This window comes from Colossoma macropomum, unplaced genomic scaffold (genome assembly GCF_904425465.1).
Source record: "Colossoma macropomum unplaced genomic scaffold, Colossoma_macropomum, whole genome shotgun sequence".
In the NCBI taxonomy this organism is placed as follows: Eukaryota; Metazoa; Chordata; class Actinopteri; order Characiformes; family Serrasalmidae; genus Colossoma; species Colossoma macropomum.
In genome coordinates this window covers 3,638,495-3,651,970 of record NW_023494785.1, presented here as the reverse complement: position 1 = coordinate 3,651,970, position 13,476 = coordinate 3,638,495, and the positions used below count along the sequence as shown (strand labels likewise).

The window sequence follows — 13,476 nt, the reverse complement described above, 5'->3', positions numbered from 1 at the left end:
TAGATCTAAACAGAGGGCCGGTATTACTGGCAAGTAGATGCACTAAAGATCCTTTTATTAAAGAACCCTTGAAGAACCATCTTGTGTGTAACGTCTACACGCAGAGCTGGTTTTCAGGTTCTGTCCTAGAGATCCTGACCAGGCCCTAAGCAGACGGACACTGTGTTGATGAGGAGGGATGATGTGGTCTGCTCTGTTTTCTCTTGTCAGCCTCATTGTTCCTCTGTGGAACCGTATGGAACCACTTTACTGGTCCTCTTTCGTCTCTCCTGGAGCTGGAAAAGGGGAAAATTCCACCAAAAATATCTGCATAATTAAATGGTTGAGATGTAAACGAAGTAATCTGCAGTGGTTTGGGATGAAATGCTCTGTTCTACGCTCTTAAAAAAGAGGGTTCTTTAGTAAAGAAAATGGTTCCATGTAGAACCATGAACACTCAAAAAGCCCTTTGCATGATAAAAGGGTTCTGTGCATCATGAAAGCGTTCTTCAAACTGATGGCGAATGTGCTGTAGATGGTTCTATTTATAGAACCTTTTTGAAAATGGTTCTATATAGCACCCAAAAGGGCTCTTCTACTGTTACGGTATCAAGCTTGTAACAATAGAAGAACTCTTTTGGGTGCTATATAGAACCATTTTCAAAGAGGTTCTATAATAGAACTGTTTGTAGCACATTCATGCACGTTTTCCGTCAATCCGAAGAACAGATTCAGATTGATGGAGAATCTCTTGTATATGGTTCTGTATAGAACCTTTTTGAAAAGGGTTCTTCTATTGTTATGATGTCAACTTGTAACAATAGAAGAACCTTTTTAAAAAGGTTCGATATAGAACCATCTAAAGCACGTTCTCCATCATTCTGAAGAACTCTTTCATGATGCAAGGAACCCTTTAACCATGCAAAGGGTGTTCATGAGTGTTCATGGTTCTATATAGAACCATTTTCTTTCCTAGAGAACCCTTGAAGCGCCATCCTTTTAAAGAGTGTAGAGAAACTCACAGAGTCATGATTGTTCACAGTGGTGATGATAGGAACCAGACGTCCACCTCTGAAATCTCCCTCACAGAGAGGCATTGCCTGAAATGGTCATGAATTCACTGCGTGATGTTGTTTTATGGTAGTTTTGAGCGAAGATTTTGGAGCTAAAACATTTTTTATCCATTCATGTTAGAGAGGAACATGCAGGACTTTATTCTGGGAGGCAAAACAAAGTTATAACCAAATAAAACTCTTATATTTTTTGGTTTTTCCATTATTTTCCACCATCAGCGTTTCATATAAAACTCAGAAGACTCGTGTAGGTTCACTGGTGGCTCTGGATAGTAAATAAAATGTCTATATTGGTGTTGTAGACATTGTGACCCCTGGTTTCCATCACCATCACTGTAAAAGAGTCAGAGTGGGTAGATTTCTCTTAACAAAACATTCAGACTTACTTTGTTTATCTGAACGATTGAATTGGGCTGAAATTCTGCGGGGCTTTTATTAGTTGCTTGCAACCTAAAGTCATCAGCACTGAATTCCTCAGTGCAGTACGTGTCTTGGGCTACGTTCACATTAGCAGGTTGAAGTGGCACAAATCTGATTTTTTGCCCTAATGTGACTCAGATCTGATGTTTTCAGGGCTGTGTGAACACGCAAAGCTGATCTTTTCAAATCCGACCTGAGCCACTTTCATATGTGGTCCTAGATCGGATACGTATCCGATTCGTGGCCATGCGACCTCAATGTGACGCTCAGATCGGAATTCATGTGCTTTTTTCCCCACTGCTCTGCGCCATCATTCAGCGTTACCATGGCAGCAGCGCCAAACAGAAGTTAAAGCCTGTAAACGGTGGAAAAGCAGCTCATCTCACCTTTTTCTCCTTCGTCTCGCTCTAATAATGAAGCTGAGAGCTGATCAGAGTTAATGATCTTCTCAGCGAAGCTCGTTCTGCTCGTTAGTTTGTGCTGATGATTCATGTGATTCATTCATGTGACGTTACTGAGTAGGATGAGCTCATGAGGGTCATTTCAGGACGCCGGTTCGTCACATTAATGACAGATTTGAGTCACCAAGACGAGTGTGAACCATCCTGTCAGAGAAATCTGAGCAAATAATCGGATTTGAGCAATGAGGCTTGTAATGTGAACGTAGCCATTGCTCAAATCTAACTTTTGCTCAAATCCGACTTTTGCTCAAATCTGATCGAGCCTTCGCTGTGAAGGTATTTAACTCTGATCAGCTCTCAGCTTCATTATTAGAGCGAGACGAAGGAGAAAAAGGTGAGATGAGCTGCTTTTCCACCGTTTACAGGCTTTAACTTCTGTTTGGTGCTGCTGCCATGGTAACGCTGAATGATGGTGCACGCGCAGTGGAAATAAAGCACATGAATTCCGATCTGAGCGTCACATTAAGGCCGCATGGCCACGAATCGGATAAGTATCTGATCTAGGGCCACATGAAAGTGGCTCAGGTTGGATTTGAAAAGATCAGATTTGCGTGTCCACACAGCCCTGAAAACATCAGATCTGAGTCACATTAGTGCAAAAAAATCAGATTAATGAGGCTTACAATGTGAACGTAGCCTTAAGGAGTTTGCACTTGAGGAATTAAAGTGAAATCAGTCTAATCAGGATGGTTCCTGAAATGTTGGGAGGGTCCACTGTGGCTTTTTTGTCTAGTGGTAATTCTCAGAAGTTTTTAAGCCCTAACTTTTGTGTTTATTAGCAGAGCAGCCCACATTTGACCCCTTCATGAGATCTGAGAGTCGAACCAAGAACAAAAACACTCAGAAGCATGTGCCAGTTTTACTGTGGTAAAGCCAATCCAGCTCAAATAGTGTGGAAGATAAAGGTGATGAAGCTCATGCAGCAGTGTTTGTGTGCTTTACAGAGCGATGGCGGAGCAGGATGAGGACGTGGTGAACACCAAAAGGAGTAAAACTCTGATTGTGAGGCACCTGCCTGCAGAACTGAGCAGAGAGGAGAAGGAGGACCTGCTAAAATATTTCGGAGCGTCTTCCGTCCGCGCGCTCTCCGACAAAGGCCCTTTAGTAAGTCTGGATAGCAGCGGATTATGTCCCTCATTATGAAGCTGGAGATTATTTTCTTGGTTGTGTCAGGGCTGATATCAGTTATAATGGGAAATCTTCAGAGTGTTCTAATAGTTTATTGATTAGCCAAAACAATAAAAATGGACTTTACTGAGGAATAACAAATCATGCACAGTTTACCAGATCACTAACTGGTCTAACTTCAGCTAAAAATGATCTGACAAAAAATCGACTGTGCTTTTCCAGCTGGTAAAAACGGCGAACCAGAAACTTTCTCCCACTCTCCCATGACAGATTTGTGAAATGTTCCACTGTTTGGCGAGTGTTTGTCATATTCTGACCATAAAGGATAGTTTAATAAAGCAATAAGCCACGAGAAGCCGTGCGTGACTGTGATTTTATCACGGGGAGGGGTGTTTTTAGGCACGACGATAAGTGATTAAAAAGCAGAAAAATGAGTCGAGTGACTCATTGCTTTAATAAAACGGCGGCCAAAAAAAAAATTAAAATGCGCAATGTTTTAGATAATTATTTAAGATATTATTAATAACTACCGACATAAACAAGTATTCCGCCAAAAAATGTAGTTCCTTTAGAGTACGGTATCGTTGCTAAGCAACCATTGACCGCTGAATGAGGAGAAGAACGTTTGGTCGCCGATCACTGTAAACTGCAGACATTTTATGATTTGATTTGATTTATGATTATGATCTTTTTTTAAATCTAATGCAAAAACTTTCAGTTTATAAGTACTTTTTGGTACCAAATCACCTCCGTGAGTCTGACGACGCCCCTCTTCTCACGCTGGGGCTGAATCTCAAACGGCTCCCTGCTCCCTACATAGTGCACTGCGAAGGAATTTAAATACTGACTCCTGCAGCCCAACAGAGCAAAATATCGCTAAAAATGGTCATTTGGGATTCATCCACGTTCATACTCGACCGGCAGTGCAGTATTAGACAGCAGAAGATAGAATTTCTAAAGTTAATGTTAAACAGCTCACTATTTAGGGAGAACGGAGCTGTTTGGGACTCAGCCTGGGTTTGATGCTACTTCTGACCGAAACGTGGACACTTAAAGCGTGTAACACGTTCAGGTGCCGTTTTTCAGTGAAGCATATCGTAAGTACTTTAATTCAAGCCTGTGATATTAATGATGGAGTTGTTTAGCATGTTTGCTATCTTTTAGCCTGTTAGCTAGCTGACCATCCCAGTTCTAGTTAAGAAAATACCTTTTCAGCCTCTCAGTTTAAACAGAAACGGGTTCTTACTTCATCAGTTCACTCGGTGCTCCGTGTGATCAGCATTAGAGTTAAAGATTAATCCATTAACAGCAGAAAGTTTTTTCGTGCCGTGGTGCAGTAATACAGAGTTCAGTTGTTGTGAGGCGGTCATAGCTGTGGTATATTGTGGATTTCACAATGGCTCCGAATGCGGCTCAGCCAATCAGATTTCAGGACCGAAAGTATCCGTTTTATAAAACAGCAATTAACCACTCAGGATTAAAAATCAGCCTTCAAAGTTGAAAGAAATAATGATTTGACATTTATCACAATATGTATCGATATCGATCGATATGAAATTTTTTTTATCATGATAACATTTTTGGCCATATCGCCCAGCTCTGTATTAAGGCTAATCTTTAAAACATATATTTTACCAGATATAGCGTTTTGCGATTTTACCTCAACACATTGACAGCCATTGAGTTTTTCTTTTTACTTGCCACAAAACATTTTGTTGTTTTGGTTCACATCCTCACAGTTTACAAAGAAAATATTAAAGAGATTGAACTGTTGAAGAAATAACAACTTAGTTTTGCAATAGAAAAAAGCAAAAAAAGAAAAATATCGTTAATGAGAAGCAGATATGTGGACAGATTGCGGTAATGAGAACTAGCATAAAAGCTTCTATCTCCTATCTAGAGCTCGTATTGATCTGCTAAATGATATGAAAGTTGTTTATCTGTGTAATGTCTTTGACTGAAATAGTTATGGACGTCTTTTGAGGCAGTTTTGTGAGAATGACCAGAATGAGTGATCTGACCTGTTTCTGTTTTCACCTTCAGAAACACACAGCGTTTGCCACTTTCTCCGGCGAGACTTCGGCCTCTCGGGTAAAACTGAAATCTTCCGCTGTTTCTTTTCTGGATCTTCTTGCAGTTAGCGCTTCTTTTGCTCTGCTTAAAGTTGACCTGATCTCTCCTTATTTCCCCTGAAGGCACTGAAGAGGCTTCATCAGCTGAGAATTCTGGGTCATACGCTAGTCGTTGAGTTTGCAAAGGATCAAGATAACGTTGCTGTGCTGAGCAGTCCTGCAGTTTCTGACAGGTAGGCAGACCCCAATCAATACCGCCTGCTTTTTTTATGCCGTGGGCCAGAAATTCAAGTTGGTCTGAACTTCTTCAGAGTATTGATCTTAGCAGAAATATTTCTGAGCTTGAATGCCGCATGCCGTTCCCTTGTTATAAAAGAGATGCCTGTGTGTGTTAAAATGTCCAGTCTGAAGTTTGCTGATCAGCAAGATGGAAAGGAGAAAAAGGAAAATCAACAGCCAAACGTGCCTCTTATTGACACCAGCATTGCTCCGACTCTCGGGTGAGTATGGAGACTCTATATATGTGCAAACTCGCCTGCAGCTGTTCATTATTATGAAGTTTATGGTCTGTGTATTGCTGCACTATTATTGAAGATTTTTGACTGAATAGGAGTTCAGTTTTTGTAAATTTTTATTTTTGAATTTGAATGCATTTGAATACAGCAGTTCTTCTTTATGTTGTATGAAAATTTCGTGATGATTGGACCAATAGAAATGCCCCAAAATCAATTAGAATAAACTCTCTTTACATTAACTTTCATTAAAAGTTAAGGGTGTTTTTGTCTTCTCCTGTGAAGTTACCATTTTGGAGATACTTGTCGCACTGATGTGGTGGTGGTGTGTTAGTGTGTGTTGCGCTAGTCTGAGTGGATCAGACACAGCAGTGCTGCTGGAGTTTTTAAACACCTCACTGTCACTGCTGGACTGAGAATAGTCCACCAACCTAAAATATCCAGCCAACAGCATCCTGTGGGCAGCGTCCTGTGACCGCTGATGAAGGACTAGAGGATGACCAACACAAACTGTGCAGCAGCAGATGAGCTATCGTCTCTGACTTTACATCTACAAGGTGGACTGACAAGGTAGGAGTGTCTGATAGAGTGGACAGTGAGTGGACACAGTGTTTAAAAACTCCAGCAGCACTGCTGTGTCTGATCCAGTCGTACCAGCACAACACACACTAACACACCACCACCACATCAGTGTTACTGCAGTGCTGAGAATGATCCACCACCCAAATAGTACCTGCTCTGTGAGGGTCCATGGGGGTCCTGACCACTGAAGAACAGGGTAAAAGGGGGCTAACAAAGTATGCAGAGAAACAGATGGACTACAGTCTGTAACTGTAGAACTACAAAGTGCACCTATATAGTAAGTGGAGCTGATAAAATGGACAATGAGTGTAGAAACAAGAAGGTGGTCATAATGTTATGCCTGATCGGTGTATATATGTGTGTGTGTGTGTGTGTATATATATATATATATAAAATGGCACCACTTTCCACACAGCCATTAAATCAGTTTAAATTTTCAGACCATAAGAGAAATGTTGAGTGAAACATTTGCTGTGAGTGGTAAAGTTTGGGAATCATCTCATAGAGTGATCCGAGTCTTATCTGAGTACCTCAGGCCACGTGCCTTATACCTCGACGTGAGCTGATAATCAATAGTATGGTACACCGTGATTTTCAGCACACACTACATTGTTTTCATGGACTGCATTTTAGTCAGACATTGCTGTTCAGATAAAAAGAGCAGTTTGGTTTCACAGGTTCTCACCACACTGTCACATTGGGCTCACACGCTTTATTTGATACTTACATAGCTGTTTCAGTGTGTTATTGCTGTCACGGTAAAGGTCGCAGTGCTGTCCTCTCATACTTGATGTGCTGTCTAGAGCAGGGGTTTCAACCTTTTCCAGCATGAAGCGTGAAAAAAAACCTTTCTTTTAAAATGATCTTTTATTTCTGTGGAAGTGCTGACACAGAAAACCTGAAAGTTATGACCTGAGAACAGCTTGAGAATGTGATCGTCTGAGTCCAGTAACAGAAACCAAAACGAAAAATTAGAAGATATTAGAAAAGAGTGTCAAGACTGAGACAAGATTAAGATTTTTTTTCAGAATTTCATGAAAGGGACAAAAGGACTGAAATATATTTGTAGTTAATTTTACATAGTAATAATTATAATAATGATATGAATAATAAATAGAAGGAAAAAGAATTTATTACTATTAATAAAAAAAAGTAATGACCTAGCAACCAGTCCTCATTCAACTCTGAAAGTAAGATAAAGATATTTAAAGATTAAAAAATACACAATAGGCCAAAGACTTCTCATAAAACTATCTTAAATCAGTGTCTCTCTCATGTAGTAACTTTCTGTGAGGGAGCTTTCAGAGGTGGACGTCTGGTTCCTATCACCACCACTGTGAACAATTCTGACTGTAAGTTTCTCTAGAACAGAGCATTTCACACCAAACCACTCTGAATGACTCTGTTTACATCTCAACCATGTAATTATACAGAAAATTTAGAGAAATCAATTGAATTATTCTTTAAACTTTAAGTGGGGAAATTTAACCTAATAACACAGAGCTTGTAAACTACCTGTACATGAGTTGGCCAATCAGAAGCAACCAAACACCCATGAGCTGTGACATCGCAAACATAACTAATGGCAGTCTGGTGCCTGTGTTTATTTGCTGTCCAATCAATTCTGATTCCTGGTGATCAAACAGACAGTGTTTCTCCAGAACGTGCTGTCTTCTGTTTGGGTCTTCAGGCTTCTGAATGGCTGGTTCATGATTCCTTTGATTGTATCCATCCTTCTTGCAGCTGATCGTCCTCTTCTTCTTTTACCATCTGCTGTTCCAACCAACAACAACGACAGCAAGTAACAACCAGTAAATTGGTTATTTTTATAATATGTGCAAAATACGCGCTTCAGTATGGACATCTGGGCTTTCAGTGAGAGGCGAGGCTTGATTTCATTAGGAATCCATTTGTTTGTTTTCTTTGCCATCCAAGATTCAAAAGTATTCATCACCAAAGTTCAACGGCATCAATATTTCTCGTCTTGCTTGTTGATTGTCCAGCTCTCTCATCCATAGAGAGCCACATAGAAGATCACAGCCTGGACAGTTCTAAACTTGTTTGAAGAATCGAGTTGTAGCTTCATCCATGTTCTGCCGAGTACCGATTTGTGCCGTATTTCTTGACTGCTTGATCCTCTGTTAATAACTGATCCGAGAAGGCAGAAGCTCCACATCTTCTCCGTCAGTGGTATAGTTAGCAGGCTTTCTTGTCGTCATGATCTTAGTCATCACTCTCTTTCACTCTGTGCTTTAATATTTCTTGTAAGTTTATAAGTATCCAGATTGCGGATTTTCAACTATGAGTGTTGTCATCTGCGTCCTCGATCATCTTCCCCCCAGTCCTGCTTCTCTCATTATATGTTCTGCATACAGGTTGAACAAGTGTGGTGATCAGTGGGTAGCCTTGTCTAACGTCCTTGCCGATGTGGAACCATTCTGTTTGTCCATTTTCTGTCATAACTGTGGCTTGTTGATCAGTGTAGTAGAGCTGTTTTCATTAGAGTGACATAATGGCACTATGATTAGCATTCAGAAAAGTGGATGTGAGGGGCTGAGTTACTGAAACTTCTTAACTCTGAAATCTTATCTGCCTAGTCACCATGACAACTTTAGTTAGGACTGGATTTAGGACAGAAGCTCTTACAGAACAATGGTTCTTAGGTTCATAATCTTTTTTAACTCTAGATAAGAAAACAGTATTACAGAAACATCCTAACTAGACTAAACCTCCTAAATGTGTCGTCTTAACTTTAAGACAACTACAGAGGTGTCTTAACTTCTTTTTACCGTCTGTTTCTATTGTTTTGTGCCGTGACAGGCGGCATAGTTTGCTTTAACTGGCATAATAATGTTACATTTATCTACACTGAAAACTGTGCTTTGATTTCTGAGCATTGTTTTCTAACAGTGTTTTAAAAACCCCAGACCCTGCAGACACGATGTCCACCGCCCCCTCTTATTACCTTCGTGTGTTAATGTTGATGATGAAATATTACAGTGATGGTGGTGAATAATGAAGAGACAGAGCTGAACGTGTGTCTGTTTATTAGGAGGAATAACGTTCAGCTACAGCGTTTGGGAAATGGAGACTGAAACTGAGAGCGGCGACGCTCTCATAAACAGCAAAAAACGCTGACACGATATTCTTACTTACTTACTTACTTACTTACTTACTTACTTACTTACCTACTTACTTACTACTTACTTAGCCCTTTAATGCTGACCCAAAAACTCAGCTTTTTCTGCTGGTATCTGTTTTTCTGTCTAAACAGCGAAATTTTTCAGTGCTGACGCTGCTTTTATGTGAAATATGTAAAGAATGTGATCAAACAAGGAAAAATTCTTAACTTTTATTTTGTTTGTTTCACAAACTACATTTCTGAACATCAGAATACAGATATAGACACATTCTCTACAGAGAACTTAATTATGGCATTTTTCTGAAAAATTTAGTGCGTAATTTCTATTTTTATGCTTAGTTTAACACATCAGGAAAAACAAGAAAGCATGAATATAAAATGTGCCAATTTCTGCACAGGCCACAATTTTTTCTGTGTGTAATGTAACTTTTGCACACGGCTGTATATTCCAAAATTTAGTGTCCTGTTATTGTTACCCTGAAGAAACAAATCAATAATATACAAATCTATTTAAATAAGAGAAGCTATTACAGAACAACGGTTCTTAGGTTCATAATCTTTTTTAACTCCAGATAAGAAAACAGTATTACAGAAACATCCTAAATCTCCGAAATGTGTCGTCTTAACTTTAAGACAACTACAGAGGTGCTTTAACTTCTTTTTACCATCTGTTTCTATTGTTTTGTGCCGTGACAGGCGGCATAGTTTGCTATAACTGGCATAATAATGTTACATTTATTTACACTGAAAACTGTGCTTTGATTTCTGAGCATTGTTTTAAAAACCCCAGACCCTGCAGACACGATGTCCACCGTCCCCTCTTATTACCTTCTTGTGTTATTGTTGATGAAAACTCGTCAGCTAAAATATTAGTGATGGTGGTGAATAATGAAGAGACAGAGCTGAACGTGTGTCTGTTTATTAGGAGGAATAACGTTCAGCTACGGCGTTTGGGAAATGGAGACTGAAACTGAGAGCGGCGACGCTCTCATAAACAGCAAAAAACGCTGACACAATATTCTTAACTTTCAGTTTATCACACTTTAGTTTTGTTTGACCTTTTTTTTTTTTACATCATTAACAGTAGCTGGCTTGATTACTTTGATGACGTGTTTAAGTTGTAGCTGTGTCCATATGATCGGTTGCTAGGTAACAGACATGACGGTTGGTTGTCGACTTCGATTGAGTAAGTTAAGATTTCTTAACTTGAGATAAGATAAGACAAGATTCCTGAGTTTCTGTAATACGAATTTGTGAAAAATCTTATCTTGACCTGTCAGATCTTAAGATTTCTGTATTACAGCTCCAGGACCTTCATTTATAGAAAATAATCACAATTTGAATCACAGTCAATATTGGTCAGAGAAATTGCCATCAGGTGTTTTGCCCAAGTCACTCAGCCCTATTTGAATCTGCACCTTCAGGTTGGTGCGTCTCGATACATCAACACTTGCCCTCTCAGATCAGGGTCTGTGGCCCTGTGTGGCAGTATTTCAGGCTCTGGTACACCTGCGGTCCATGCAGCTCCCGCTGCTCGTGGAGAAAGAGAGGGAGAGCTTGTAGGGTGAGCAGCTGACTGTCAGCAGCAGCCTCATGTCCAATTACGAGTGAGTGTTTTGCGGTGGCTGCTCGGCGCTGACAGCCCTTCTGCTCCTGCCATTTGGTGGCAGCAGGTGGCATTTGATAAAGAGGCTCGGGGCTAAGATACAATTTCAGCAGGAGTAGTGGAGTCACCTCACCTTCAATCATGCCATGCACTGACACCTTTTATTTATTTATTTATTGTTTTAGCGCGGCCCTGTCGTGTTGCTGGGAGCGCACCGGAGCATGAACGCGTCTGAATCTGAGCTTTTGTTGCCGGATGAAGCCTTCAGTGAGGCCTCGCATTACCCAGAATGATCAGCCTGTCACACAGACACTGTGATAAGACTTCAGAGAAAACTGCTGATATTCTCCTTTCAGAGACGTCAAGGCTTTGTTGGAGTGAGTGGCTTTCTTATCACAGGGAGTCTGAGTTTGATATAAACTTTGTTGTATGATGGACTAGTTTGGCCAGAAATAACATTTTTCCAAGAAGTTCACCTTAATCTTCTCTAATTCTAAACCTGGCCAAAATATTAACCGTAATCCTAACCCTAACATCAACTTCAGCCCAAAACCTAAACCTAATCCACACCCTGGAACTAAATCTAACCCTCACCTTGGAAAGAAACTCTCACTCTGGAACTAAACTTAACTCAAACTGTATAACAAAATCTAACTGCCACCTTGGAACTAAACGTAACCCTCACAGGGGAGCTAAACTAAATCCACACTCTGGAAGGTAATCTATCCCTCACCCTTGGACTAAGTCTAACTCTCACCCTGGAACAAAATCTAATCCTCACTCTGGAACTAAACTGGACCCTGGACCTAAACTTAACCTTCACCCTGTGACTAAATCTAACCCACCTGAGAACTAAACTTAACCCACACTTAACCTCACCTTGGAACTAAATCTTACCTTCACCCTGGAACTAAACCTAAACCTCACTCTATGGCTAAACACTCACCCTGGAACTAAACCTAACCCTGACTCTGGAACCAAACCCTCACCTTGGAGATAAACTCAACTCATACTCTGGAACTAAACTCTCACTCTGAAACTAAATTTAACCCTCACCCTGGGACTAAACCTACTCCCTGATACTTAATCTTACCCTCACCCTGGAACTAAATTAAACCCACACTCTGGAAGTTAATCTATCTTTCACCCTGGAACAAAATCTAACCCTTACTCTGGAACTAAACCTAACCCTGACCTGGAACTAAACTTAACCCCCACCCTCTGACTAAATCTAACACTCACCTTGGAACTAAATCTAACCCTCATCTTGGAACTAAATCTAAACCTCACCCTGGTACTAAACTAAACCCATGCTCTGGAACTTAATCTAACCATCAACTTGCAACTAAACTTAACCCACACTCTGGAACTAAACTTGAGCCTCACCCTGGAACTAAATCTGCGCCTCACTCTGGAACTAAACCTAAACCTCACCCTGGACAACGCTGGTGCTGTTAATCAGACAGTTTGTTAATTTGAACAAATGGCCCAGATAAAGTGGGACTGTTAAGTAATCACTAACAGATTTGGTTATGTGGTTTCTGACCTGCTGTTATCTATAAACATGGACAGACGTGCAGTCGCACAGCTAAAAACAGCAGCAGCTGTCTTGAAGCCTGTTTTGTGTCTGTCCATTGTTCATTGTTATAGGTGACAGCAGCGATGGCACAATATCACTTCTTCTTTTCCAGCATCAATATCGAAACCTAGAGTCTAAAAAACAAAAGCGTTCTGTAAGAACAAGTGGAGGAGGGGACTTATAGGGACTCAGAAGTCAGATTTTTCACTGAAGTATCACTTTAATAAGAGAGTTTGTGACAGTGTGGAGTTTGAATAGGCTTCTACAGACGGTCGCTTGTTTCTGCTGTACCTGAATAGAGGCGTATTACTGTTGACCCCACCAGCGACAGACTGACATTTTCAGCGTGTAGGCAGTCGGACCTTCATGGCCTGCTTGTGTAGATTCGCTTCACCGTTATTTTACTGCTTAAAGGAATAGAGTACATTTCAGCCTCACTTTCACATCAATATGATTTCTGCTCATTTCTTAATAGAAGGAAATGCATTAAAGTTTTTATTCAGGTTCAGTTTATTATTTGCGTAAGCATAAAAATACCCTGGACTATGAGTGTGTGCCAGGCTAAGTTAGGGTAGTCAAATGATTGCAGTAATTAATCTTGATTAATTATTGGTCAATTTACAATTAATCACATATTTGTTCAAGTTTTTTAACAATTTGGAAAGCAGTGTTTTTTTTATATTGTAACTATATGAGTTTACAAAATAAGCTTAATGAAAATGTAGTTTTTACTTTGTCATCCAGTAACACTATTTTAAATGCGGAATCAACATGTACTTCAGTTCCATATAATATATATCATCTATTGAGTGAGTGAGTGAGTGAGTGAGTGTGTGTGTGTGTGTGTGTGTGTGTGTGTGTGTGTGTAGACGCATATATATGTGTGTGTGTATGTATATATATATATATATATATATATATG

General features: G+C 40.1%; 1 protein-coding gene across 2 annotated transcripts in view; it reads left to right on the top strand.

Annotated features, from left to right (window-relative positions):
* Positions 1-13,476, top strand: part of rnpc3 (RNA-binding region (RNP1, RRM) containing 3) — a 35,580-nt gene that overhangs the window by 1,176 nt on the left and 20,928 nt on the right. For both annotated transcript variants that reach the window (XM_036581507.1, XM_036581499.1), the window contains exons 2-5: positions 2,878-3,037; positions 5,105-5,152; positions 5,257-5,366; positions 5,538-5,633. In XM_036581507.1, the coding sequence (XP_036437400.1) occupies positions 2,882-3,037; positions 5,105-5,152; positions 5,257-5,366; positions 5,538-5,633 (410 nt within the window). In that variant the 5' untranslated portion in view covers positions 2,878-2,881. The remainder of the gene's footprint in view (positions 1-2,877; positions 3,038-5,104; positions 5,153-5,256; positions 5,367-5,537; positions 5,634-13,476) is intronic.